Source organism: Erithacus rubecula, assembly GCF_903797595.1.
Source record: "Erithacus rubecula genome assembly, chromosome: 3".
Classification (NCBI taxonomy): domain Eukaryota; kingdom Metazoa; phylum Chordata; class Aves; order Passeriformes; family Muscicapidae; genus Erithacus; species Erithacus rubecula.
In genome coordinates, this window is record NC_136689.1 from 45,897,028 (window position 1) to 45,923,707 (window position 26,680).

At 40.3% G+C, this 26,680-nt stretch overlaps 1 protein-coding gene across 1 annotated transcript in view; it reads right to left on the reverse strand.

Annotated features, from left to right (window-relative positions):
* Positions 1-2,530: 2,530 nt before the first annotated feature.
* The window catches only part of MATCAP2 (microtubule associated tyrosine carboxypeptidase 2), a 33,138-nt gene continuing 8,988 nt past the window's right edge, over positions 2,531-26,680 (reverse strand). The window contains exons 2-7 of the mRNA XM_079302655.1: positions 20,446-21,128; positions 12,754-12,897; positions 10,448-10,580; positions 8,959-9,264; positions 8,322-8,419; positions 2,531-3,961 (exon numbers count right to left, since the gene is read on the reverse strand). Of these exons, the coding sequence (XP_079158781.1) occupies positions 3,800-3,961; positions 8,322-8,419; positions 8,959-9,264; positions 10,448-10,580; positions 12,754-12,897; positions 20,446-21,128 (1,526 nt within the window). The 3' untranslated portion in view covers positions 2,531-3,799. The remainder of the gene's footprint in view (positions 3,962-8,321; positions 8,420-8,958; positions 9,265-10,447; positions 10,581-12,753; positions 12,898-20,445; positions 21,129-26,680) is intronic.

The following is a 26,680-nucleotide window of genomic DNA, read 5'->3' on the forward strand; positions in this document are numbered from 1 at the left end:
AGAACCAGGATTAAAAAGAACCCAGTCTGAGGAAGATTGTTAGAGACAGGACAAAAGTCAAACAAGACAGAAATAAGCCAGTAAGCTGGAGAAAACAGCCTGACAGGTATCTTACTCGGAATGTGCCACAGAATGGAAACTGGGCCTTAAAGTATAAATGTGAGACACTCTGAGTGTCATTTTCAAGATACTGCTGGGACAGGGCCTGAACACGAGCCCAGCTCTGCTGTACTGGAGTAGATGTGCAGTAGAATTGCACAGATCCAGTGGAGAAGGTCCCTGCAGAGAGATATCCATCCCACTCTGACCCTGAGAGATGGCAGGAGTACTGTGGCCTTATGCCAACCCCTCCTGTGCCACCACCTGCATTTCTCCTGCCACCGTTTTCAGGATTTTTTTTTTTTTCAGGAGTTTTTTCTTTTTAAAACTATGTCTATGCAACCTGACACTGCTCACTCATGAGAGCTCCCTCATCTGTGGGCTCTCTACCCCTGCTCCTGCTGACCCATAAGGAGATGATGGGACTCCCTGGAGATGAGTAAGGACATTTTATAATGTGAGAGGGGATGGGGAGCTCTGGAATCAAGCAGCAGGGGAGGTGGGCTTTGGGGATGAATCAAAGCGTTAGAGTGCAACATTTTGGTGTTACTGCTTCCCACATAGATGGTGCTGAGAATTGCATTGCAGCAAAGAGGCTCCAATGCAGCCTCAGACCATATCCTAGAAAACAGAAGGATAATTTCCTCATGAGCAGCCAGGCCTTCTGACTGAGTAGGGAGAGCCATATGCAGTGTAAGAGTTCAACAGACCCTTTATGACTCCAACCCTAAGTGATGTTTTTGAAAAAAAGTCAGAAAGGCACCTCTTCCTCATAGGATGTCCAAGTTGTTGCAGAGCCAAGGCCACTGGAGAAGAGTAGCCCCCTCACACAACATGATGTAATACTTCAGTACTCTCATTGCTGTCATTATTTTGTCTTTATTTGTAAAAGTTGTATAAAATGCCTTTCCAAATTGATCTGGTGAAATGAGGAGGCTTTTCCAATGCCAACCAAGTTTCTCTATAGGAATAACATAGCAAGACATAGATACAAAGCAAAAAAACCAACCCAGGTAGCCAGGAAAGGCTGCCAATACAGCACTGACACCATGAAACTGTGCAGTGACATAAGCTCACTGCTGTCCGCACACTCTATCAAAGAACTTCAGTATCACAACTCAGTAACCAGCCTCTTCACAATGAATAACAAAACTTCTGGAAATTTTACAAAAGCTACACTTCAAAATTTGAAACATTTTTACAAAGGAGTAATGACAGGTCTGATGCGGAAAACAGAAGCTGGCAGCTTCACCTATTGCTACATACTAATACATTTCTAGACTCCAAACTTTGCACCAGGCAAATCTATTTCTAGAATAATGAAGAATGGCAGTTTAATAGCACCTACTGCTTTGCAAAAAAAGGTGATGCAGGTGTTCAATTAAAGCAAAAAAGCCTGTAATAGTGTTTACAACTACAGAGTGGTAAAAGTGTCAGGCCTGCAGGCATGGCATTTTGTGGCAAAAGCGTGACTAGCACAGCCTCCTGGTTTTGAGGACACATGCACATGCCCCTAGATTGTAAGATGCTACTACTGTGGGAAGAGGAAAACCATTTTGTTTATGAGGAGGTCACAGGAGAAAGGCAGGGATCTCTCCTGCCAGAATAAAATCAGTTCAAAATTTGTTAATTTCTTAAAGGATTGTCCCTTTTGCATACCCTAGGGTCAGCAAAGTGAGCCATATTTTTCCACAGCATAGCTCAAATGATCTCTGCCCAGGTTACTCCTAAAATAGCTCTTGACTATAATCCTTGGCTTGACTTCAGTCATATGTAGCTTTGTTGCTGTTTCTGGCAAAGGAGACAAAATCTGGAGCAGATGTACATAACTGACTGCAAATGGGTTCTGTCAGGCTGTTGCAACACCATGTCTGCTCTGCACAGCTCTAAAATAAAGCTGAACAGGCGATATCACCAGTGACCAAACCAGACAGCCTGAAGGAGGAAAGGAGAGAAAACAGCATCCAGAAGTTGAATGGCTTTCAGCTCCTGAACAACACTGACAACACAAAATTAAGGCTACTGTAAGCAGTTCTCTGTCCTTGCCTTGAAAATAACTAAATTTGATACATTTATGCTTGTTGAACACATTTTCTTTTTTGCAGCAGCCAGCCAGCCAGCCATTGCAAACAACCTGCAATAGTATCTGAAAGGCAACTGCTTTTATGGGATTATTCATAAACCTTCAGCCCTCTTAGCCAACTGTCACCTTTTCCTCACAAATTTTCCTATGGATCAGAAAATGTGTTTCCAGGATTTTACTGTAATATCTGGTAGTTTCCTGGGTGTAAAACAAGATGGGAGAGTTATTGCATTTGTTACATTAAAGAACAGGATAAGAGGAGAGGGATACTGTGGCTCAGGTCCATGCAAATACAGCATGGGGGAAACCTTGGTTCCATCTACTCACCTTATCTGTCTACTAAAAATTCTGTCTACTAAAACAAACCCTTCTGTCAGAATACTTATATACTTCACCTCACCAATTCCATAATCCGCAATCATAAAATGTAGTTTATGTAGTAAGTTCTCCTGCATCATCTAAGGTATTCATCATGTGTCTAGAGAATGCTCTTAGCTGTAAGGAGCTTTCTCTCTTGGTCTTAGATATAGCACCAGCAGTTAAAACAGAGGTAAAGTTGCTTCTGAGTGGTGTAGCACTTCTGTTGGAACATAGGAATTGGGCACTTCAGAGTTGTCTTCACTCCCCCAGTCACATCTTGTTTCTGAAATGAGCTCTGCAAGCTCAAGCTTGCTGTAATGTGGGGGTACTGCTCAAAAATATGACCTGATCCTCTGCAGGCTCAGGTGACCCAATGAAGAAGTCAGTGTTGCCTGCTGTGCTGGATCATGGCCCTATGTTCCTGAATTTATTTAGAACTATGTGTCTTGAAATCACAGTTTTGTTCCATCCTCCTTCCAAAACACTGCCATGCAGAATTTCCTAGACATGCTATGCTCCCTCAAAGGAGGGAGGTCTTCCTAGAATTCAGCTTCCTGAAACATGTACTGTACACATAAATATGTAGAATGGTGTAATTTTTGAGGGAATGAAAGGGAAAGTTTTGCTACTCACCTACAGTCATTAAAACAGCACTATCTACCATTTCTCCCTTTTTTAAAACATTAACCCTCTCATTAAAAAAAAAAAAACACTTGAACTTTTTGTAATGTTACGAACTTTGATTCTGTGGCACAAAGACCTGCTTCTGTGCACTGTTTTTAAACTTTCTGTTTTCATAGTAATGATGACTAAATGGGAAAGTTATGCAGACAGAAATGCAGCAAAATCTACAGCAGTTCTATCGCTATGAACTGTGACAGCTACGGCCAAAGATAAGTGAACTAAGGGGAAATTTCTCCTCTGTCTCCTTTCCTCCACCTCTAAACCTGGGTGGGAAAAGGCAATATATTACAAGAAACAGCACCAAGCACTATACCAAGCATACAAAAGAGAGTAAATGATTGGACAGATCACTGCAGAGGAATTTCTAAGTCAAAATTTTACAAAAAAATGCACAATCCCTTTAAAAAATAATCAGAATACAATCACAGTGCAAAAGGACATAAAGAGTCTTTTTCTGAATTCCACATATTCTGGCCACCCTTTCCCTCCCATCCCTCATAAGTCCCTTTTTCCAAGCTCTGGGAAGTCCAGTTCTACATCCTTACACAGTAAGTGAATGGAGATCTAATACTGTTAATTTATGAGATCCTGGAGCTCCTCATCAGTCAGCTCATTGACTTCCATTATCTTTTTCAAGTGTTCCATGTACCGGGTGTGGTCTTGCAAAAAGTGTGGCACCCTCATGTTCTCAATCACAGCTAATCCTTTCAGGCGATCCACATCCTCATATGAGATCTGTAAGGAAGTACATGGGTCAATTTAGCAGTACAGTCCCATAGCTTCTCTGCTGCTGCTATAAATTCTATCCTGTAAATGAGAAAATATTTCAGAGCAGGAGAATTTAAAATCTTGGAGAACTATTTGAAAACTTGAGCAACTGTGGGCTTCAGTGGAAGATGCAAAATAAGTGTAAATTAAGCAAATGCCTTCATAATTCCTGATTCTGCTTTTGATTCAATCAGTAAACAGTCTTGCAGGAATGTGAATGAGAATCATCTACAGCAGCTGCAGGAATAGAAAGGGAAAGGATGGAGCACATATGTGTCCTGGAATGTCTGCTCAACAAGGTGGAAAGATTTACATGGAAATGGATAAAACACTGCAAAAGACTAAGGAACTAGAAAGAGAGGGCAGGACAGGCATGGCACAGGAAACAGGGAAATGCATGGTGCCTGCTGATCTGAACTCCACTGTTTCATTTTTACCAGTAAATGTGCTTATGCAAAGCTAAATTAAAATGCACCTCTAGTAACTAACTACAACATGAACAATACCTAAGCGTCCCAATCTTAGTTTTTTTTTGTTTTCGCCATTCAATAGCAGAGTGGTGACTCGGTTTGCCTCATGGCATCAGAACCTTCTGGGTAGAGGTGATGAACTCTCATTTTGCAGCTATTACAAGACGTGATAGAAATATCCATTTTCCTTAGGAAAAAGAAAGCTATCTTCATAGTCTTACAATTTTAAAAGCTAGGACTTCTAATCACAGTAGCTCAAAATGCTGTGAATGATAGTCCAGAAAGTGTGAATGCTTCAGCTGGGTGCAAGCTGCCATGGAAACACAGAGCAGGACTCCTTGGGCAGCTGTCCAGTGTGATGAAATTTGTGTGGTTGTTGCTTTGTCTCTAAGCTGTGTGTTCTGGCACCCTGCAGACAGCAGCATATGCACTTGGCAAAGCCCACCAGCCTTGCTGCGCTTACTTTCTGACATGTCCTATTTCTTCACATGCTGTGCCAGGTGGCTTGAGTGGAGCCTGCTCCTTCCAACCTTTTTGCCCCATGTTTCCTCTAAGGAGCTGAGTCCTGCCCAGTCTGCTCTCCCTGGAAGCAGCCTGTCCTCTTGGCAGGTGATAGTTTCTACTCATCATGAAGGAATCACCAATGTGCAAGGAAGGGCTTTCTGGAAAGACAGGGCAGTGTCATCCAGATTGCTAAACCTGATCCATAGAGACAGGTATATATCTCAGTGATGGTAATTGGAACAAAGTCCACAAAGAGAATCAATTTGCATCTGAGTACACAGGTGTGCTTTTCTAGTTGCAAGGACAAGATACACCCAATTAAAATGAACAGACACCCATGCCCAGGCTTATTCAAGTCACTAAGGTACCACTATCTGAAGATTGTGTGGCATTACACCTAACTAACTTACTTAGAAGGGGATACAGAGAAGCTCTACAAAACCCTACCATCTCTCAGGGTAGAGATGCAGCACTACATGCAATTAAATTCTACCTCTTTTCCTGCCTAAAGAAAGAAAAAGCATCCCTCCCCCTCATATTTATGTTCAGAGGTTTCTGTTACTACTGCAAACAAGAAACATGTACCTATAATCTGAGATATGATTTGAATGGGATGTATTTCCCCAGTCCTTGTAATTGCTAAAAAAATTACCAAAGTTGACATCCTGAGATCAAAAACATAATCCCATCCTGCAGTGGAAACAAGTTGTCTTCCTTACCACATTATTAGTCAGGGTGCTAGATAAAAAAGACTGAGGTTAAAACAGGCTTACTTATGCTCTTTGTAATGTGCTTATGTGTTTCTTGGGAAACATAACAGTAGGTGATATTTTGCTGCTTTTATGTTTTTCAGACTCTAGTATTTATGATATACTCAAGTGCACCCAATATCTTCATTCTATTTCTCTTCAGCAATATTTGCAAGAAATTACCACATTAATATTTTGCAGTGCTTCCTGCATTTGATTCTGTCCTGCAAAGTTTTAAAACTTCTCCTTTTAAGAAGCACCTTTTCTCAGGTTTTAAGTGTTTTCCTTAGTCACTTCTAGGTATGTTGAACAACTTGCATGTATCCATACCACACTCCTCTACACTGTATGTCAGAAGCAACAGGAAAGCAGGACCTGGAAAACGTGCCAGCCAAACTTAATACCCCCTTTGGAACAACCTGATCCTCCCATTCCACCCTAAAAAACCAAATAAATCCCCCATTTGAAGTGGTGATAAACCACTAGGCTAGATCCCAGTGCAAGTTTTATATTTCTTTCTTTCATGAGAAGATATGGAGATTTTGGAGTGGGCACAGTGAAGAGTCACTAAGATGATTAAGGCACTGGAGCATCTCTCCTGTGAGGAAAGGCTGAGAGAGCTGGAACTGTATAGCCTGGAGAAAAGTAAGCTCACGGGAATTGTCAGTGTGTATAAACACAGGAATAGGGCTCTTCCCACCAGCACACATTGGCAGGGCAAGAGGCAGTGGTCACCAGTTAAAATGCACAAAATTCCATATGAACCAAACCACTTTTGTACAATGAAGATGGAAAAACACTGGCACAGGCCATGCAGACAGGTTGTGGAGTCACCATCAGTGGGTGATATTCAAAGCCCAACTGGACATGGTCCAGGGCAAACTGCTCTAGTTGATGCTGCTTAAGCATGGAAGTTGGACCAGATGATGTTGTGAGATCTCAGCAGACCTCAACTAATCTGTGAAACTGAGAGCAGACATTGCCCTGATACACAAATTTCTAGCTTTACTGCAGATGTCTGAAGCTAAACCATTCAGAATACATTTTAAGATCCCTTGATTTTAAAAGTTGTAAAGTCAAGCACTTATAAATTATCATACTGCTAGAAATAAATTGCTTGTAGACCCTTAATGTGGGTGTCATGCAATGTGAATGATAGTAGAATCTGTAATTTTATGTGGAATGACTCAGTGTGTTTTCCAAGTGGCCTGACAACCTGCAGTCTCTCTGAAAAGAGGCATGAAGCAGTAAAGGAACTGTGTGTTCAGTGATTTAGCAGGCTTAAAGCAAAAAGAAACTTCAGAGAGAAAGTTGCAGACTTATATGACAGCGTGATTTTATTTTCAAAGCTTCCTAACTTGGTTTAGTTACCTAAACTGCTCTTGCTTATCAATATGGATATTTTTGACAGTAAAGGGAAAACTCAAATGTGGACCAAAACCCTCTATCCTAAGATGCCCCTTCCCTTTATCACCCATTGATTGCTAAGTAGGCAGAAATGTTGGTATAGCAGCTCTAAGTTCAAGCTCAAGTCAATTTGACTCCCTGTTTATGTGAGTATGAACCCTGCTTAATGAACTGTGAAAGCTCAGCAATCCAAGGATTTGGTTCAAGAAGTGTGACAAAATTTCTGTATTTCTTAGGATGACTGGAGCTTGAGCATATCCACAGGAGGGCAACAAGGCTGGTGAGGGGCTTGAACACAAGCCCTATGAGGAATGACTGAGGGAGCTGAGGTTGTTCAGCCTGGAGAAAATGAGACTCAGAGGTGGCTTTATCACTCTCTACAACGTCCTGAAAGGTGGGGTTTGGTGTCTTTCACCAGGCAGCAACTGACAGAACCAGAGAACACCGCCTTAAGCTGTGCCAAGGGAAATATAGGTTGGATATTAGAAAAAGTTTTCATGGAAAGAATAATAAAGTAAAGGAATTGTCTGCCTGGGGAGGTGGTGGAGTCACCATTCCTGGATGTATTTAAAAAAAGACTGCATGTGGCACTCAGTGCCATGGTTTAGTTGAGGTGTTAGGGCATGGGTTGGAGTCAATGATTGCGAAGGTCTCTTCAAACCTAATGATTCTAGGTTGATTTGAGAACAAAGAAGCCATGACAGTTAGATTGGACCTAAAATTCATTCACATTCTGTAAATGTAGAAATGCCATTATCTTGGGGTAAAAAACCCTTCAGTTTTTGAAAAGCACCTGCCATCAATGAGAGAGCTTTGAGATGAAATACTCTTTGTGGTGGAAAGAAGGGTGCATTATTGTCAAATGGTTTTGTTTTCTGCTAGGACCACTGCCTTATCAAGTACCTGTCTTGTTTGGCCAGGGCAGTCTGTTGTACTGCAAGTCAGGTAGTACCCCATAAAGGGAGGAAAGTCTGAGAAATATGGCCATAAAATCTTAATCCGATAAGTGAAGAATGAGGACAAGCTGGTAGAAATTTTTAGGACCTCAAAATACTTGCAACTTGCACAGTGTAATTAAAGGTGCTGTACAGAGCAGATAATTCTAGATCAAAGTAAAAGCACCATGACTCATAGCTTTTACAGGCAGGCTTGCTGAAATGATAAAACTATACCCTTGGGAACAATGAGTTCAGTCACCTTTCCAAGGGCTGTCAAAAGATGAAAATCAATGGACTCCCTGTATCTCAAGATTCGGAGGATGCCATCCAAATACACCTGGTCCTTATTGAAACAGCCTGAAAGGAATGGAAATACATTGCATTCTGTCAGTGTTTCATCAAAGAATGTTCTCAGAAGCCATTACCAGCAGAACAATTTTATTTTTAAAAACTAGATATTTATACCCCTGACTTTGAAAATCTTTCCAAAAACTAGCTAGAAAGCAAAACCCACTAGCCAGAAAAATAAATCAAACATGGAAGATAGGGCCTGTGAATAACCACAGGCAACATTACATCTGTAGAAAGCACGTCAAACTTTGAATACAATTTTTTTCAAAGTTTTGCATTTGCGTTCCACTTCTACAAAAAAAAAAAAAAAAAAAAAAAAAAAAAAAAAAAAAATTCCTTTACTGATTCATCTTGAAAACCTCACTCATGAGCATTCTCAGCCTTTTTTTCCATAGCAGAATTCCTGGGATGCTATTTAAGAAAATGTGGAGTCTGATTTCTCCCTTTTACAAAGGTTTTACTGTATGACATCATTAAGGAGCTCTGTGCATGTTCTAAAAACCTCCCTGAAGTACAAAACAAGAGAACACAAATAGGGAACTCACCTGGCTGTGAAGTGTCAGTCCATCCTCTCTTGGCACGTACGCAGTAATCCCACCTAGTACTGGGGTCCTTGACAAATTTCCCCACGTCCTGGAAAAGCTGACTGAAGGACATTTGGCTGGCCTGGTACACTGTGTAATAGAGCAGGGCAGCTCTCCAAAGGAAAGGGTCTTTGCGGAACAGGACGCTGTGAATGCTTGCTAGCCCCTCTTCTGTAGGGTTGATTGGTTTTAACCCATGTTTTCTACGTCCATTACGGTTGCACCAAGGTTGGCTGTTGTTGTTAAAACCCCGAAAGTAATGAGTTCCTGAAAAAAAAAAATAAAAGGAACCTGGCACTTAGAACAGTAGCATCTAATGATTAACAAAAAAATATAAAATATATAAGGAGATACCCAATCCAGAATTCTGAGCTGGTAGGACTGGGCACTGGGAAAAGGGATGAATTTAGCCTTGTCTACAACAGAGAATTTTGTCATAGATATATACACCACACAAATATTCACCTGCTCACTGCAAGTGAAATTCCTGAAGGAATGCAACTATCAGGAGAACTTGACTTTCTAAATCTGTGAAAATGAATTTTCAGAAGTCTTAGAAGATGTATTGTCTCTGGCATAGGCTAGGCATTGTAGGGATCAACATAAACGAAAATCAAAGTAAAAGGGCAGAAATATTGCCTCCTGAAGGTGATTAAACAGCACTACTGCAGCCTCGGAAGATGTTATGTCCCTTAAAATGTGAGAAGCAGTGGTTCTAGGCAATTTCCTAGCCTTATTCTTCAGTTGTTATTCAGGCACTAGCCAAGTTTATCCATTTTTATGCACTTAGTTGAAAAAGATGCACTGAAAAATTGTAGACATTTTCCACAAGGCTACACCAACCTTGTTGTAATACAAAACGGCAGCAATTTTACACCAGTTTAGGGATCACTGTGTAAATTCTTCATACCTAAAACATGCATACATTTGCAGCATGACAGGAGCAGGTTTGTAAAGTGACATGGCTGGGGTCGAGGTTGAACAGTCACATTATTTTTGTTTCCTCACCTATTTTTTTTTAAACTCCAGAGTAGTTAAAATAAAAAATTGCTATCATGAGCAAAACATCCCTGATCAGTGACAGCACAGAAGGTATGCCCTGCAGCAGAGCCTCTGGGCTAGCACCATCTGAAAGGATCACTCTTTGCCTGCTTAAAGATTCCTTTGACATGGGAACCTCAGTGCTGTAAGTAGGACTAGCTGGTAGGCCTGCTTCAAAAGCTTGCTCTGGGTCTGATCTAAAATGCTAATGTCCATGAACCCTAGGAAGTCTTTCACTGCAGTAATAAAAAGATTTCTCCTTCCCTGTAGCACATCTCCAGTATGGGTTCTTTGGATAGCAATGCTCCCTCTTTCTGTATCTGTCCAGTGCCTGGCCCATCCCTGTGCCATAAGTAAGAATGCATGCAAGTACTCCCCTTTGCCTGCAGAAGGCACGTCATGCTCATACCAATTTCGTGTCTCAGCATCCCCTCCAGCCAGTGCTCTCGCGCAGTGGAGACATTGATGGTGAGAGTGGGGCGGCCATTCACCACGGTCATGGAGGCTCGGGACAGCAGGTCCTCTGTGAGATGGACCACAATCTGAAGAGGAGAGAGTTCAGGTAGAACTGAAAGAGCTCTCTTCTCACTGCTGTTCCTGCTTTTTCTTCTGGCTCTTCCATTATTTCATTTTTCGTTGGTCCCTTGCCCTCCACAATTCTGTCTTGCAATCAGCAATCACCTGAGAGAGCCTTCTGAGTGAGTTTATCCTACTCACCTGAGCTACTAACAGAATCTCAAACTTTATGGGGTGAGTGAGGGTGTAGATAAACATGAGACTGAAAAATACAGTACAGTAACACTGACTAGATTCAGAGGGCATGGAGCAATTGCATGCATAATAAATTAGAGAAAATTCCTGTTTCTGAACTGTGCTGAATTATCTTAGTATTACTAAGAATGAAAAGTACTAGGTAAGAACACTTTATCTAGTAAATTGACTAGATATCTATATAATAAGCTGTCTGAAAGCAATTCCAAAGCCACTTGAAAGAGAGGGGGTAGTACTGTGTACTTTTTCTCCTGTTACACGATGCAGACTTGAAATACTAAAATACTGGTATTGTTTGGTTCTATACAGCAAAATAGTTCTTGCTTTCCTGTTTTCTCTTGGAAAACTGGTAATCAAAACAAAAACTGGCAGAGAAGAAAACTAATTCATATTGATATATTTTATTATTTAACTTCAAAAAGCTTTTTTAAACAAGTGACTGAGAGGGAAAAGTGAAACTCTTTGTTGAAGACTAAAAACCTTTCCCTCTTTATGTAAATCCTAAAGAAACAGTACCACTCAGAATAGTACAAGGGAGACTACTTTAAAGAAAGATTACTTTTTTAGTATCCAAAGAAAAGGACCCAGCGATCAAAGGCATGAATATTAACACTTCCCTGTACTCAAAACTCACCATTCAGCTTCAAGTTCAACAGCAGATGGTCAGTCCCATAAAACTTGCATTTAAGAGGCAGGAAAAATTGGTAAATACTAAAGCATTTAGATTTAAAGGACAGGTGCCACTTAACTTTATTAACACCTCTTCAGCTGGAGAGAGTATATTCATATTTTAGACCATTCTAAGCATGATGTATTAACCCTATTTTCACAGAAAAAGTGAAGCATTTCATTAAGAAGAACATGGGTTGCTGAATGAGGATGTAGGATCCAGCTGCCATGAAGTCAAACCAAGTAAAAAATAAAGAGGGAGATAAAAGCACAGGAAAAGACAAAACATACATTTTTTTCTCTTTGCTTTAAATTGTAGTTTATTAATCCCACTCTTAGAAAAACAGGTAAAGTCTAGTTATCAGTGTCAAATCATAGTCTCACAAAAATATGTGATAATATTATCACACATTATAATATTATAATTAATATTATAAATATGCATATGTAATATTATAAATATGTAATAATATGTAATAATAAATGTGTAATAATATTATGTTTACCAATTAAGCCTAGCTTCTGGGAATTAATTTTTGTCTCATGACTCCTCTTGCTCCCTGCCAGTGATCTCACCCAAGTCTTTGACTTTATCATCTGGTGATTTCATTTGGATTAATTCCTTTTTTATACATTAAGTTTCATCTGACTTTTTCAAGCAATTTCATGTAACTTCATCAAACTGGTCTTCTAAAATTCTGAATATAGAAAAAAATTTTTTTTCACAGGGCTCTAAAAAATTAGATGGCTAAAGCCAGGTAAAAAACAGCACTCAAAACAACTCAACGAGCACTTTCAACCATTTTTATTCACTTATGTCACTTTCATTTGTGTTGCTTCTCATAAATCACTCTCTTGCGCCACTGCATATTTTTCTTCGCCCTTTCTTAAGTCTTTCCTTTGGCGTAAATAATTTGATGCAGAACAGATGGCAGAACTGATGAATAAATGGAAATGTGCTGGTCTCCAAGTAGCTGAAAAAAGGAGGGAAGGAAGGGTGTCGTTCTTGGGTACTCCCAAAAGACGATAATTTAAGAACACACATATATGAATCAGGAAACAGGCTAAGAGAGATGACTGAAGAGTTCAAAATGAATTTGTGTAATTTCAATTGTTCAAATATTAGACTGGGCTTAAACATGAGAAAAGTATGATGTAAGGAATATTCTAGTAATTATAGAGGAAAGGCCTCCCAGATGGTCTCTTGTGTCCCTTAGACATTTAATGTCTAAGACCTATATAAGCGTTTCTTTCCTGATCCAGCGCAGGACTTACCTCACCAAGACAGCCCTCTTTCACCATGTATTTCCTGACGTGATTCCAGATGCGACTTTTGGTCAGCAAGCTGCCTCCAGCAGCCTGTTCAAATTTTTCATAGCTTCCATATTTCTGCAATGTCCGCTTCATAATATTAATTGACTATAAAATGAAAAAGCATTGCAAATATCAGTGCAGTAAGATCCCCATGTCAGACTGACACTTGTATTCTTTCTCTTCCTCTCAATCTCTCTTTTTTTCTTAGTTTAAAAATCCTTCTTTTCCTAACTCACTAGCAGTCACTAACAGGCTGTACATATTTAATACATGCTGACATGCTCTGCAATGAATTTATGCCATCTTCAGATGTACATTAATGCCAAAGTACTGAAAAAAGATTCTGATCAACTCATCTCAAACCCAGATACATGAGGGTGATGATTAGATGATTATCAGTCTATTAAATAATACCCATTTACTCTTTAATTTTGGCAGTGTTGTACAACTGCCTTGTAAAACAGGCCTTGTCATAAAGGTCTCCAGGACATTTGCAGTTTGACAGCATGTTTCTTTTTATGTTTTTCCAAAGAATTTGATAAAGAGCAACTGTTATGGTCATCTTGCTTCATTTCTGGGCATTTTCTAATTTAGGAACACTGAACCATGATTAAGCAGATGTGTAACTATAATTTTAACAACAGTACTTCTACCAAAAGTCTCCTTACAATGAAAATGTCTCCTTACAATGAAATCCCTTGTACCATGGTTGTTTGTGTGAGAGAGGAGAAGAGAGAGCAGAAACTTCTATTTATAGAACTTTCATTTAAACTTTTCATTTAAACCACAGTACTTTTTAATAACTCCCCAAAATGAAGGCCTATTTCATGAGATAAATAGAGTGGTATCAACAATTCTCCTGTGAATTGCTGCTAAAAGAAGTCCCTAGTAGGTGCAAAGCTTAGCATAATGCCCGTAACTATTATCTGAACTATGTATATTGAAGATTTTATTGGTGGGGTGTGAAATGCTCATCACCAGTTGTCTGTGTTTCAGCATGTCATTTCACACCCCTTAAAAGAAAATGTGGTATGGAATAACTTCTTTCTCAGCAACAGTCCAGCAACAGGAAATAGCTTTTTGAATAGTCATTGATAACAGAAGCTCTTGGCACTACCTTTAAAAATTAGTGCTCTTGCCAAGAAAATACCACAACCAATAAAGGTGAAAATCTAGCAGACAGAATCTCTTTTTACATTATACACTTTTATCCCTTCATGAAGGCGTTTGTCTCCAGCTATGTAATTCTGACTTATTTTCCACAAAAGTTGGATTTTTTATCTCACAGCTACTAACAATCCTTCTCTAATGTTTTTCAAGCTGAAACTAAGCAACCCTGAGTAACTGCTACTGAAATCCAGAAACAACAACTAGACATATTCTTAAAGTCTAATAGCTCTTTGATGAGGGAAGTGTCACCTACCTGAATACCAAAGGAATATTGCACCTAATGTTCAGTATTTCTTTGTCTTATATATTTTTCCAAACCATTTTTCGTTTTTATAAAAAGTACCTATGAATTTTAACTTCTAAGAACATTGTCTGTTTTATAATTTTTTTCAGTGTCTGCTCATGCTGAGGCATTTGCCTATCTTATACAAAATCCTTGGTTAAAGAAGCAACCTAAATATTCCCACCCTTTTCCCAGGAAATTTATTCTCAGCCCGCAGCCTGAACAATTCACGATAACAGTTCCTCAGCCTCCTTTGCCAGGTGCCAAGTCCTTAAGATATTTATGTCACTTACTAGTTGTTTGGTATATAGGGTTTCTATGAACAATTAGTTAACTTTATTCATTCACTCTGGAATAAGTCATCTCTCAATCAACCTAAGCACTCAATCTTCTAGCATGAAATTTGTCTTCACAACCTGTTGATATTAAATTTCAATTAACTATATAAGACTAAACACTAAGTACCCACTTGAAATTCTAGAATCTAAGTTCATTTCAAATGAAATCCTAGAGGACTCTCTGACCTTAGCTGGAGTGCAGGCATTTTCTAAACATGCCTCATCATAACAAACAGTGAGAAAACGAGCACCAAGCACATCAAACCTCCTGCTTGGCTGTCTGTACCAGCAAACTTCTGGAGCTCAGACCTCCATGCTACAGGAGGCGGAATAATTTTGGGAGTCAGAAGACCCAGGTTCCAGCTTTTCCTGCTTGCTTGCCTGCCTGTCTGCAGGCACCTTCCTGGGCTGTTGAAGACTTTCCTAAATGCTGTGAGGCACTTGAATCAACAGCACAATACAAACAGCAGGTTTTCAGATACAGGGCCTCCTGAACAAACACAGACCCAGTCCAACTTCTTCAATCTCAATAGAGATTGATAGAGTGCAAGGGCAAACTTATTTATGTGCCAGGCTAGGTAACCCACATTCTAGTATTCCATTCACAGCCAGATAGGTGTTGCAAGTTTGACCTCCTGCATACTGAGAAAGTCATTAAGCTTAAGCCTTCTCATTACTGAACAGATATTCAGAAATTACTAAGGGTACTTACCCCTATCACCTTCTCTTTTGACTCTGCTTCAAGTGAAACAGAAAAAAGTCCTGAAAATTCTTTCCAAGTGGGCAGGTGGGGCTCTGGAAGCACCAAAACAACAGGGAAAGCTATCACACAGACACACTGCACACAAATCTCTGGGGAGTGGCAGATGGCCTGACACTGAGATGAGCCCCATCCCCAGTGATGTTCCTGGTTTGGACACTTGTTGCTACAACCACTCCCACTGGTGGTGTTTCCTGAAGGGAAAAGGTTTAGGAAGCGTTTGCTTTCCAGTCACTGGCTACAATACCAAGCCCTTAATTTGGGATTCTGCACCTGCCTCCAAGGTGAGATGACTCAGTCAGGTGTTGCAAGAACTTGCTGGGAAAGGGAAAAATCAGACCAGTAAGCCAGCTGCTGCCTACTGCAGCATCCAACTGTGAGCTTATCTTCCAGCCTCTGGGCCAGCAGAACACTGGTACTGCTGCAGTTCCTCAGGCCAAACTATAAACTCCTTAGCAACAAGTGAAAAAACGGAAGAAATGAAGAACTATGTGGCTGTACCAGGTTACTGGCTAGGAGTAATTCCTGTTCTTTTCAGTATTACCTAAAATGTCTGCTTATCCTTCTGATCACTAAAAAAGCATGCCAAAAGAAGTAGCAATCCCAAGACAAGCCCCCTTGCACAGCAAACGCTGCTGATGCTCAAGAAAGCAATGATACAGAAGCACTAACGAGCAAGGCAAGGCTGTTTAATTGAGTGGTTTAGGTTATGGCTGTGTTGACCTTTTAAAACAAATTATTTCCAGCCAAGTAAGTCTCTGAATCCCAAGTCACCCATGCTCAGCAACACAGCTCAGTGGTTGAGAGTTATTGTAGAAATATGGACTGATAAGACTTCTTATGAGCAGTGTGAGGCAAGCAAGTCAGAGAAGGGGTTCGGTGATATAGGAGTCAGTCCCCCAGTTGAGTCGGCTCATCCTACATTCAGAAGCAGCTCTGCTGCAAAGGGTTTGCAGTCTCTGCCAATATTTGTAAGACAGACAAAGTAGACACACATCATTGCTCTTCTTCCTGTATAACTTATCTGCTGAGGGAAAAAAAGCTTCCAAGATGAATCATTAGGTAACACTCAGTACCAGGCTGAGCTTGTTAGTCTAATCCACAGCCATAAAATGCTGGCTGTTTGGGCCAAGAGGAATGGAGGGAGAGAAGGCAATTGTAGCTTTTGAGGCTAGTCCACCCAGGCTGTAGTATTTTGGGTTTTATTCAGCATTTATAGGGGCTTTTCTTTTGCATGCTTGTTCTTAGTGGTACAAAGGTCACATTAAAGTAATTTCGAGCTGGAAGAAATATATTTAATTGAAAACTTTTGAATTACTTTTTAAATCATTTGAAGTTAGTACTCACTGGGTTTTTGTATGAGACTGTTCTGAAGTAAAGCTATCTTCCGACTGTGGCATCACCAGAGGTGATAAATTAGTCTCTTCTAGGGGAAGAGGGATGTTTGTGTCAGACCCTGAGAACCTTTGCCATTTGGATGGCCTGATATGCTTTGTGTTAGGTATTAGCCCGCCTTATCTATAAATCTTAGTTAACAAGGAAATTTCTATTGGAGAACGAAGTGTTTTACAATTAAGTGCTTTTTACAGACAGTGTCATGTTCTTGAAACTTCCACCTGCCTAAGGTGTGACATCACTTGCATATAGCAAAGGACTACTCAGTGTTGAATGCCATGTTTAGTCTTCCAGCTCCACCTAAATTTTTCCTCAACATCTGATAAATTTGCTAATTGTAGGCTACTTTTATTATTGCCTTAAAAGGTGTCACATGAACAACTTGCAATGTGGTATAACTGGTTTATTTATGAACTCAAAACTGCTTTACTCTTATGAATAGAAGGGAAGAGGATGTATAACGCTTTCCTGGGGGGATCACTCATTCAAATAAATGGTTGGGAGATTTTTGCTGTATATAGAGATAGAATTCTTACTGCCTTGTACAATTCAAAGAAACAGGTTACCTAAAATTGCAACCTGCTGATTTTGGTTCAGCAAATTGCAACTGTTGAGTTCATCTGCTCTGCTAACACTGCAAATAATAGCATCTGAGCAAAAAAGAACCAACACTTTGAGTGCTAAGAAACTTCACAATGAGGGATAAGTAGTTTGAGCCAGAAAACCTTTAGAGCACAGAGCTGCTGCATTGACCCTGAAATACAGTTGTAAGAGAATTAAATTCTGTAATATCAGATATGTTAATCAATATGAAGAGTGCAAATATGCATGGTATTTTCTATTCTCCAGTTTACTTCCCTAAAGACATGATATTGTGTAACTCATGAAAAAACTTTATTATGAAGAAAATGTCATAAAGTAGGGAGAAACAAACAGAACACAGTATGAGAAGAAAGGCACTAAAAAAATAGTATTTTTCAAATTAATAACTTAAAAATGTTTTCTCTATGTCTGTGAAAAGTCAATCAGTAAAAGTGTGCCCAAGATTTAAAAGCTTTGGTTTAAGTACAGAAGTGGGGTAAAGTGGGTGATCACAAGCCTGTGTGTTCCCCACTGCAGCATTGCTAGGTTAATGGTTTGTAAATCTTCAGTGTTCTTTATCTGTAAAAAAATAAATAAATGGGGCAGAGTGTGATTTGTCTTCCAGACATATTTCAGTAATGCTATATTAACCAATTTCATAGACATGTACAAATGCAGGAAGGACAATAAGAAAACACAATCTGTTTTAATGTCCTAGCAGGCTATGCATAGTTGTGGATTTTTGACATGACTGAAAAATTCTCTAAAATTCTGAAATGTCAGTTTTTGAGCTCATTTCACTTAAGTATCCTAAAAGCCCTGTATAAAAATGGTGGGTTCAGTCAGTAAGAGCTGGGTTTATAGCTTTTTACTCATAAAAGAGCAAGAAAGAGTAACTTGCCATGAGCACCTTTTGTAGGAAAAAAAAGCAATAACTTTATTTACAGTTATCAAGGCTTTCTAAAATAAGTGGAGTAATGAACAGAAGCCAAATACACTTCAAAAAACCCCCAACAAAACTGAATTGAACCTTCTTGTAGCAAAAAGGATGACTACATACAGTTGTGGTTTTTACTGCAGACAAGCTCTTGATACTGTGAGTACATTTTTTGCAACTGAAGTCATCCTTTCTGAACTTAACCTCCTCTGAGAATCCTACATATTTCTTCTGATAAGGAAAATCTGTGCCGAAGGAAGTGAGGAAAAGCAAGTGCTCCTACACTACTTGCTGACTAAAATTTTGATTAATGTTGCTTTTTCTGGATAGTAAATTTGCATGAAATTAAATTCAAATTTGCATGGGGATGACAATTTCTAAAGCTAGTTGTAGGTAAAAGAGAGTGACACCTGCTGGGCTTGAGGCTGTGTTAAAGCTGCTGGTTTGGACATTTTTAAGTGCAAGGTATTTTTGTTTGGTATTTTTAGGAGCTGAACTTTGAATACATGCTTTTCTAGTGACTCAAACTAAGACTTGTGATACAATTTACATCTTCCTTGTTAATTGTCAGAAATATCATACTTCCTTGCGTATTAAATCCTTTACTTTCTTTTATAAAGCTGTTACAGAACCTTAATTTTCCCATACTTTTTATGGACAGGGAAAAAAGTAGAGTTAAAAATCAGAATAATATTGAGGAACCATTCACTGTTAAAATTTTCAGTATTTAGGCTTAGGGGTTAAATAAAAGAAGTGTAAACCAAAGACAGGCTTGCACCAGAAAATCCTCATGCATAAGAGGACTTTTAAGGCTCTGCTAGCCCACACTAAAAGGGAGAATTTGTATTAATTTTGGTCTGTCAAATCAGTAGTTGTTGATTTGATGTCATCTATGTTGCTAATATTGATTAAAAAAAATCAAAGGAAAACCTATTAAAAAGCTCTGGTCAAGGAGCAGTTTTATTTGGTGTCATTATGATTTAGTTCATTGTCTGGAAGTATGGAAGAAGAATTTAATACAACAGCTGTTAACCTTTTCTTATAAAGAAAACAAATTTTTAATGAAAACCCAGAAACTGAGTTGTTGAAATATACAGATATTTTCAATATGAAAATGGAGATTATCAATACAATGATGTCATGGGCAATAGCACTTTTGTGCATTCTTGGGTTTAGGAAAAGAAAAAAAAAATCCACCGATTCACAAGTCAGGGATCAGTTCCTACAGTACCTAGTCCTTTTAATTCATGTATCTTTTCCATCAGTAATTTTAGTTTTAATTGAAATATTCATATCACAAAGAAGTGAAGCTCATGGAATGGCAGAATGTCTTCCCAAATTAAAGGAAACTTGAAAACATGAGCCTCTGTTTAGAAAAGCTTATCAGACTTAAATAAGATAGAAACCATTTTAAAATTTAAAAAAAAAAAAATTCTAAACCATTTAAAAATAGCAAAAGTGGGAAGAATACTGCTTCTGCTACCATACAGATAAGCACCAGGTTTTGTCACTTAGGTCAAGGCTGAAAGAAAGGCTTTTGTTTAGGTTTTTTCTAACTCAGATAGGAAGCCAAGGCAGTTACAGAGAATGGGAATGTCTGTAGCTATGTCACCAGTGTGGCTGCATGTTATGAAAAACCAAAATTGTCTTCTTAAAATTTACCTCTCTCTGGAATGGAATTTGGCTGCTGCTTGACTGAATCTAATGGATATTCAAATACCCTTTCAAAGTCGATTAAAACAAGGAACATCAACATGTGCTTATGTGACAATGATGACCTCAAATTATTGCTATGCTCTCCCAATCCCTGTGTCACCAAGAGGACTGGCAGGATTTCTATGCTGCCTTATTCCTCTGCCTATTTAGGAACTGTATTTTTCCTATACTGGACCCTGCTTCATTGCCTAAAAAACTTTCTTGCTTTAAATTATGTTTCATATAAACCCATTTAGAAGAAACTGTGCCCTTATCCTTTAAAATCCTGTACATTTTAGAAAGATTTTAATATTTTTAAGAAAAAATATTTTATTTCATTTCTACTAGTGCTGCTACTATTCTCATCTTTGATGCATTTTTGAATCAGCAGGGGAGAACAAGGAGAAATTATTTGCTACAAACAAAGGCAAATACCACGTAGGTGTATGAAGAAATAATCACTGGAAATTGAGTGGAATAAAAATAACTATACCTGCTTAAGAAATCTATCAGATGCATGGCTGTGCTTAGCTAACACGTTTGGCAGAGCAGGGTTTTCATATTCAAATTGAGGATTGTACGTGAAATCGGAGTCGAAAAATTTAACCTTCTCTTTCTCCACATTGGACGGCTTGATTGCAGTCAGTAAACAGAGCTTTTGTCCAGCGACCTCGCCATCCTTACCATGGCTTTTTGAGGACTGCTGTGACTGCTTTGGCTTTGTGAAACTAGAATGCTTTTTCGTTCTGCTTCTGGGCCGCGGTAACAGCGCGGCGGCGCTCCCCGCAGCCGAGGTGCTGCTGGAGAGCCTGATGCCGGTGGCCGTGGGGTCGGCGCCGAGGAGGGGCGGCTGCCTTGGGCCGCAGCACCACCCGCCCAGCAAGGGCAGCGGCCCCTTCAGTCGGCGGTGCTCGCTGCCCCGCGAGCTGGAGGAGCACTTGGTGGTTTTCCTGTGTTTCTTGTGATGGGCGGATGGTTGCTTTTGAGCGTGGTGTTTTTTCTCCTCTTTGCTCTGCAAAAGTACGTTGTAGCTACTGGTTCCTGTTGTGAAAATGTCCTTAAGGATCCCAGAAGGTGGATGCTGAAGGCTGTTTTCATTATTAATGTCCAGCTTATTTATGTCCAGACTCAGGACTGATTTCCTAGAAAGCTCTGTCTTAGGCCAGTGAAGTTTTTCTGCATTTAGGGGGAAAAAAAAGAAAAAGAAAATAATGAGGACACACTTGATTTTCACACAGTGATACTAATCTTAAGGACTCAAAACTGTGACATAAACGAAATACAAAATGTTGTAAATGCAGTCACATCACATTTATCTTGACTTCTACGCATAGGGGAGAACTGAGTGTGTGTATATCACTTTTGAACAATTAGATTGGAACTTGTAATATCCAGTTAAACAAGTATTTTATGCTTGCATCCCCATGCACAACTACACTGCTGGCAGCTAAGAACTTAGTTGTTTAAAAAGACTCTGCAGGATTTCACAAACATTTACTGCTACATTAACAAATGTATAGTTTTGAGCTGATTGATCTTTATCAGGCAAGGAAGGCTTTCTGCAAGGATAAAGAAAAACTTTTAAAACAGGAAACTGTATAGGAGCATGTGAGCAGTGTTTACAGTGTTTACTGCAGGGATTAGTGCTTCTATACAAGCAGCCTGGTATGATCTTATCTGCAAAATCTGATTCATGGAATTTACTCTCAGAAAAGGGTGAGGACATTGGGAAAGGCCAGCCACTAGGACCAATTTACAGCATATGGATAGTAGTATACGTTTAAATTCCTTCAGTTTCACGTTGATATAGACAATAAGCTATATTTAAAGACGTGAGGGAGATCAGCTAGTTACACTCCTGAAAATCCTTAAGACAACATTGGCTATTTCATCTAATCAAAGGTGTTCTACAGTTAACACCTGACTTCAATAAAACACTTGAGAAGAAACACTGTAAACCAAACTAAGTGCAAGAAGCAAATAAAGTCTCTTTAATGAATGAAGCTTCCCTCATCGCTCTGACCCCTGGCATTGCCTTTGGGGCAGACTGGTCTCTGGTGCAGAGCAGCTGCACGATAAAGTCATTGAGGATTAAAACAGAATTTAACATTTGTGCTGGCTTGTTAGAGAGAAGTGATCTCGCTTCACTGGTTCTAACCATCCCATTTTCGCCACCACCAGTTCCTCCTAGAGCATTAGATGAGCTGAAACTACAGGTAAAAATAAATTGTGCCACAGAGAAATGTTACCTACTTCTGTACCTAAAATAAAAGGGTTTACAGAAGAGGAGATATTGCTGAAAGATGATTAAAACCTGCAAAAGGGATTTGAGCTTCATTCCACAGTTATACACAGTTAAGCTGTAATTACTTCACGTACAGTAATTATACTCTAAATGAAACAGCAGCAAGAGATCATTAAATGCCTGCAAGGCAAAAAAAAATCAACAGTGATTTAATTTCAGCTTTATTTTCACAGTAAAATCCGGTTTTGCTCCCAACATAAGCACCATAAAAATGTATCTCATGGTGTTGGATCTTTGTCAGTTCCATATCAACCAACCTGTGTTCCTCAGTTCTCCCAAACATCCTGTCCTAAAAAAAAAAAAAAAAAAAAAAAAGACCAGAGGTCCTATTCACATGAACATATGATGGGTGATCTTCAGCCTGGGTGTTTTTCCCACTGGAAAGAAGAGATAGAAGCCTTGGATTATTACCTTTCACTAAAGCATGTGTATCCTATGCAAAATCAGTTTTCTTCCATGGTAAGTTTGTGAATTCCCTTTCTATGCTTGGAAAGGAGCACAGGAATGTGCTCCTTGCCATTCCAGTTCTGTCAGATCGTTCTCATCACACATGTGACAACCTGCCTACATGGCTTATCTTGCTTTCCCAGGAGCTGTCACGGTGAGAAACCACAGTTCTCCACCACCAGAAGAACATCAAACTAAATACATAAGAGACACATTTTTTTTTGGACAACAGAAGAGGATGAACACTCTCATATTTCTGGGCAAGTATTTGAGATTGATTTCAGATCTGTATTAACTACTACAGAAAACCCTTACTTTTAAGAAGGGTAAGTGAAAACTAAGGTTTTCAGAATGTCTGAACACATATTAAATTTCTGAGCACATGATTTTGCTTAGGTAGACAAAATTGGAGTTGGAAATTACACAGCTACTTCTTAAAATATAGGCAAAGAAAAAACATGCAACTAGAGGCACTAATATTTCACTTTCTCTACTACCCAGTTTTTAAAAGCTACAAAGAATATAGAAGCCTTTAATTGCTGCTATAATGGAAGAGTTAAAAGTAATACCACACATGTATCTAAGAAGTGATAAATAGAAAAGGAAAAAACCCAGAAATTCAATTCAAGGAAACAACTTAAGCCACCCATTCCCTCCCTCCCACAACGCTTGTCAATCAATCTAACACCAAAAACTCATGACAGCAAGTTACACCAAAGAGATACAGTTGGCCAGTCATAAATGCTTTTATAGGCAGACAATTGCTGAATGCCATAAATCAAAATTCTGAAAATGTCACAAATGGTGCTGAACATGCACTGGCAGGTTTCACATGCACATGGCTGATATCAAAAATAGTTTTTCCCAATCTGCAGTTACTTTAAAAGAGGATTCTTGTAGCAAAGTAATTTTTCAGCTGCCAAACTAAGTGTGGCTGTCTTTAATTTCTTCTGACTAAAGGATACTTTTTCCATGCCTATTTGTGCTGGAAACCTAGAATCAACAGGTAATCTGGCACATTTGAAATCTTATAATACATAACAAAGCAGTTTTCACAGAAGTAATTTAACTGCTGTTCTAATATTCTGTATAGGTCTTCTAAATAACACTACCAAATAACCTAGAAAATAATATATTTTGACTATGTCAAAATCATGTTGCAAAGCACCAAATTTAAAGCTCATTTTCTAGTACCTTTGTTTAAGCTATAACAGATATTGCAAACTCACATCTGTAAATGCAGTACCAACCAAATGAAGGACATACTGACTTCTAGGAAACTTGTCTTATATCCAAGTCTTGGACTCTTATATCCAAGAGTTTCCTATGATTAGCTATGCCTGGTGATTGAAAAAGAGGTCTAGTGTTCTGAACATAAAAAAAATTCATTGCACAACCTGCCTCCTGAAAACCTGTTTCAGTGATTCAAAAAGAACTGAATGTTTAAGTGCTGTTATAAAGTAGCCAGTTGGAATGGATTATTGTCCTGGTTTGAAAGGACAGGTGTCTGCCAGTAAGGGCAGAAGTTTCCCTTTGAAACAGAGACTTTGGTTCCACTCCCCCCAAGTATTATAATTGTTTGAATCAAGGACTCTGAGGCAGAGATAAGGGGGTGGGAATAACAGCTCTTTTACTAATATATCTAACTGTACAAGCAGAAAACAACAGCAGTTGTTAAAATTGCTAACAGAACAGAATAGATAAACTCGGTGTCAGTCCCTTTAGATGCAAGCATGCTGTTTCTGTGCTTAGTCCACAGCCCGGAGATGCCGAAGGCAGGCGGGAACGGACGCGGGGGGGGGGGGGGGGGGGGCAGCAGCCACGGCAGTCTCGGGCGGGAACGGGCTGGAGCAGGCGGCTCCTCGCTCACCGTTTGTGTCCGGGTGATCAGCTGTGTCTGCAGAGGCAGGAGGCTGGAACGGGGCAGATGCAGGGCAGGTGATCACAGAGGGTCTGGCTCTCCTGTGCTCCGGCCGCGTGGGCTGAAGATCCAGGTGTCCTCCTCCGAGATAGCTGGAAACACGAGTTTCCCCCCCCCCAGAAGCCTCAGACACCACTCCGGGAGCCATTGCAATTGACACCTTTTGTCTAGAGTCATCAGAGATCCTGGGTGTAACCCGGCCAGCTCCATTGGCATGATAATGGGAAAAATTCTTTCAATTGACACAGTAATAGAAAAACACTCAACCCCCAACATTATCCACCCCGAATTTTTCCCATGCCAACATGCTACATCATATTGAAACCTTTAAATTATATACATACATGTAGTTACAGGCAGAGTACCATAGATAGTTCACCCTAGAACAAGGTCCCCTTGGGGTATGCATTGGGTCTCTCCATCCTTTTGCATCTCCCACCAAGTGCAACCTGGTCCTTGAGCGAAAACCACCCCACGAACAAGATTGTCTTTGCTGGAAGCAGAGTTCACCCAGACAGTTTTCCCTAACATGCCTCTCAGGTGTACCACTGGAACCTTATCTCCATCTGGTGCTCCCAAGGGTTCTGATTGGGCAGGGCCTGCTCGGTTAGTGGAACCTCAGGTATTCACTAACCATGTGGCCTTTGGTAGATTGATCTCCCAGTTCTTGAAAGTCCCCCCACCAAGTGCCTTTAAGGTGGTTGGTTTTAAGTAGACCATTGCACCGTTCGACTTTCCCAGCCGCTGGTGCAATGTAGGGAATATGGTTGTTATGGGTTATGTTTTGACTAGCTCCTCTCCCTACCCCCCATCATGGAGGTGCCGGCCCCTCCCCCGGGCTGTTTTATCGAGGCGGGTGTTTTTCTGCTTTTGGGGCTTTTCGCTGCTGCTTTTAGCTGCTTTCGCTGCTGCTCGCTGCTTTAGCTGCTGCTTCTGCTACTTTAGCTGCGGTCCCCCCCCCGCTGCTTCAGCTGCTTTCCCCCCGGCTGCCGAAACTGCCCCTCTCCCTCTCCCCCCTCCTCATCCCTAAGATTTGCACCGGCTCCAGAGGAAACGGATCCGAACTTCAGAGACCACCTCTGGAAGTCTGCCAAAGAAGCTCTGCTGCCCTTCCCGGCGAAGATCTGTCGAGTTCATCTCATCTGGGTCTGTGCTGGGAAGTGTTTCTTTTGTATTTTGTTAATAAAAAGTTTTTTCCACTTTCCCCTGAAGAAAATTCTTTCTGAGCTTGGTGAAGGAAGGAATTGTAAGGGGGGGGAGGGGGCCCTTTGGAGGTCTTTTTTCCCAAATTTGTCCTAAACTTGGACAATGGTACACCCACTCGATGCCATGTTCTTTAGCCCAGGTGTTTATAAGGCTATTTTTGAAATGAGTCCCGTTGTCTGACTCAATTCTCTCAGGGGTACCATGCCTCCAGAGGACTTGCTTTTCCAGGCCCAGGATGGTGTTCCGAGCAGTGGTGTGGGGCACAGGGTAGGTCTCCAACCATCCAGTGGTGGCTTCCACCATGGTCAGCACGTAGCGCTTGTCTTGGCGGGTCTGAGGCAGTGTGATATAGTCAATCTGCCAGGCCTCTCCATACTTATATTTGGACCACCGCCCCCCATGCCAGAGGGGCTTCACCCGATTGGCCTGTTTGATGGCAGCACACGTGTTACAGTTACATGAATAACCTGAGAGATGCTGTCCATGGTTAGATCCACCCCTCGGTCTCATGCCCACTTATAGGTGGCGTCTCTGCCCTGATGGCCTGAGGCATCGTGGGCCCATCGAGCCAGGAACAGTCTATCTTTGAGACCTCTATCTGTGCAGCCTGATCTATTTGCTCGCTGTGCCTGTGTTCTTCATTAGCCCGACTCTTGGGAACATGGGCATCCACATGACGGACTTACATGGGTAGCTTCTCTACCCGAGTGGCAATGTCTTTCCACTCATCAGCAGCCCAGATTGGTTTTCCTCTACGTTGCCAGTCAGCCTTTTTCCACCTTTCCAGCCAACCCCACAGAGCATTGGCTACCATCCACGAATCAGTGTAAAGGTAGAGCTTTGGCCATT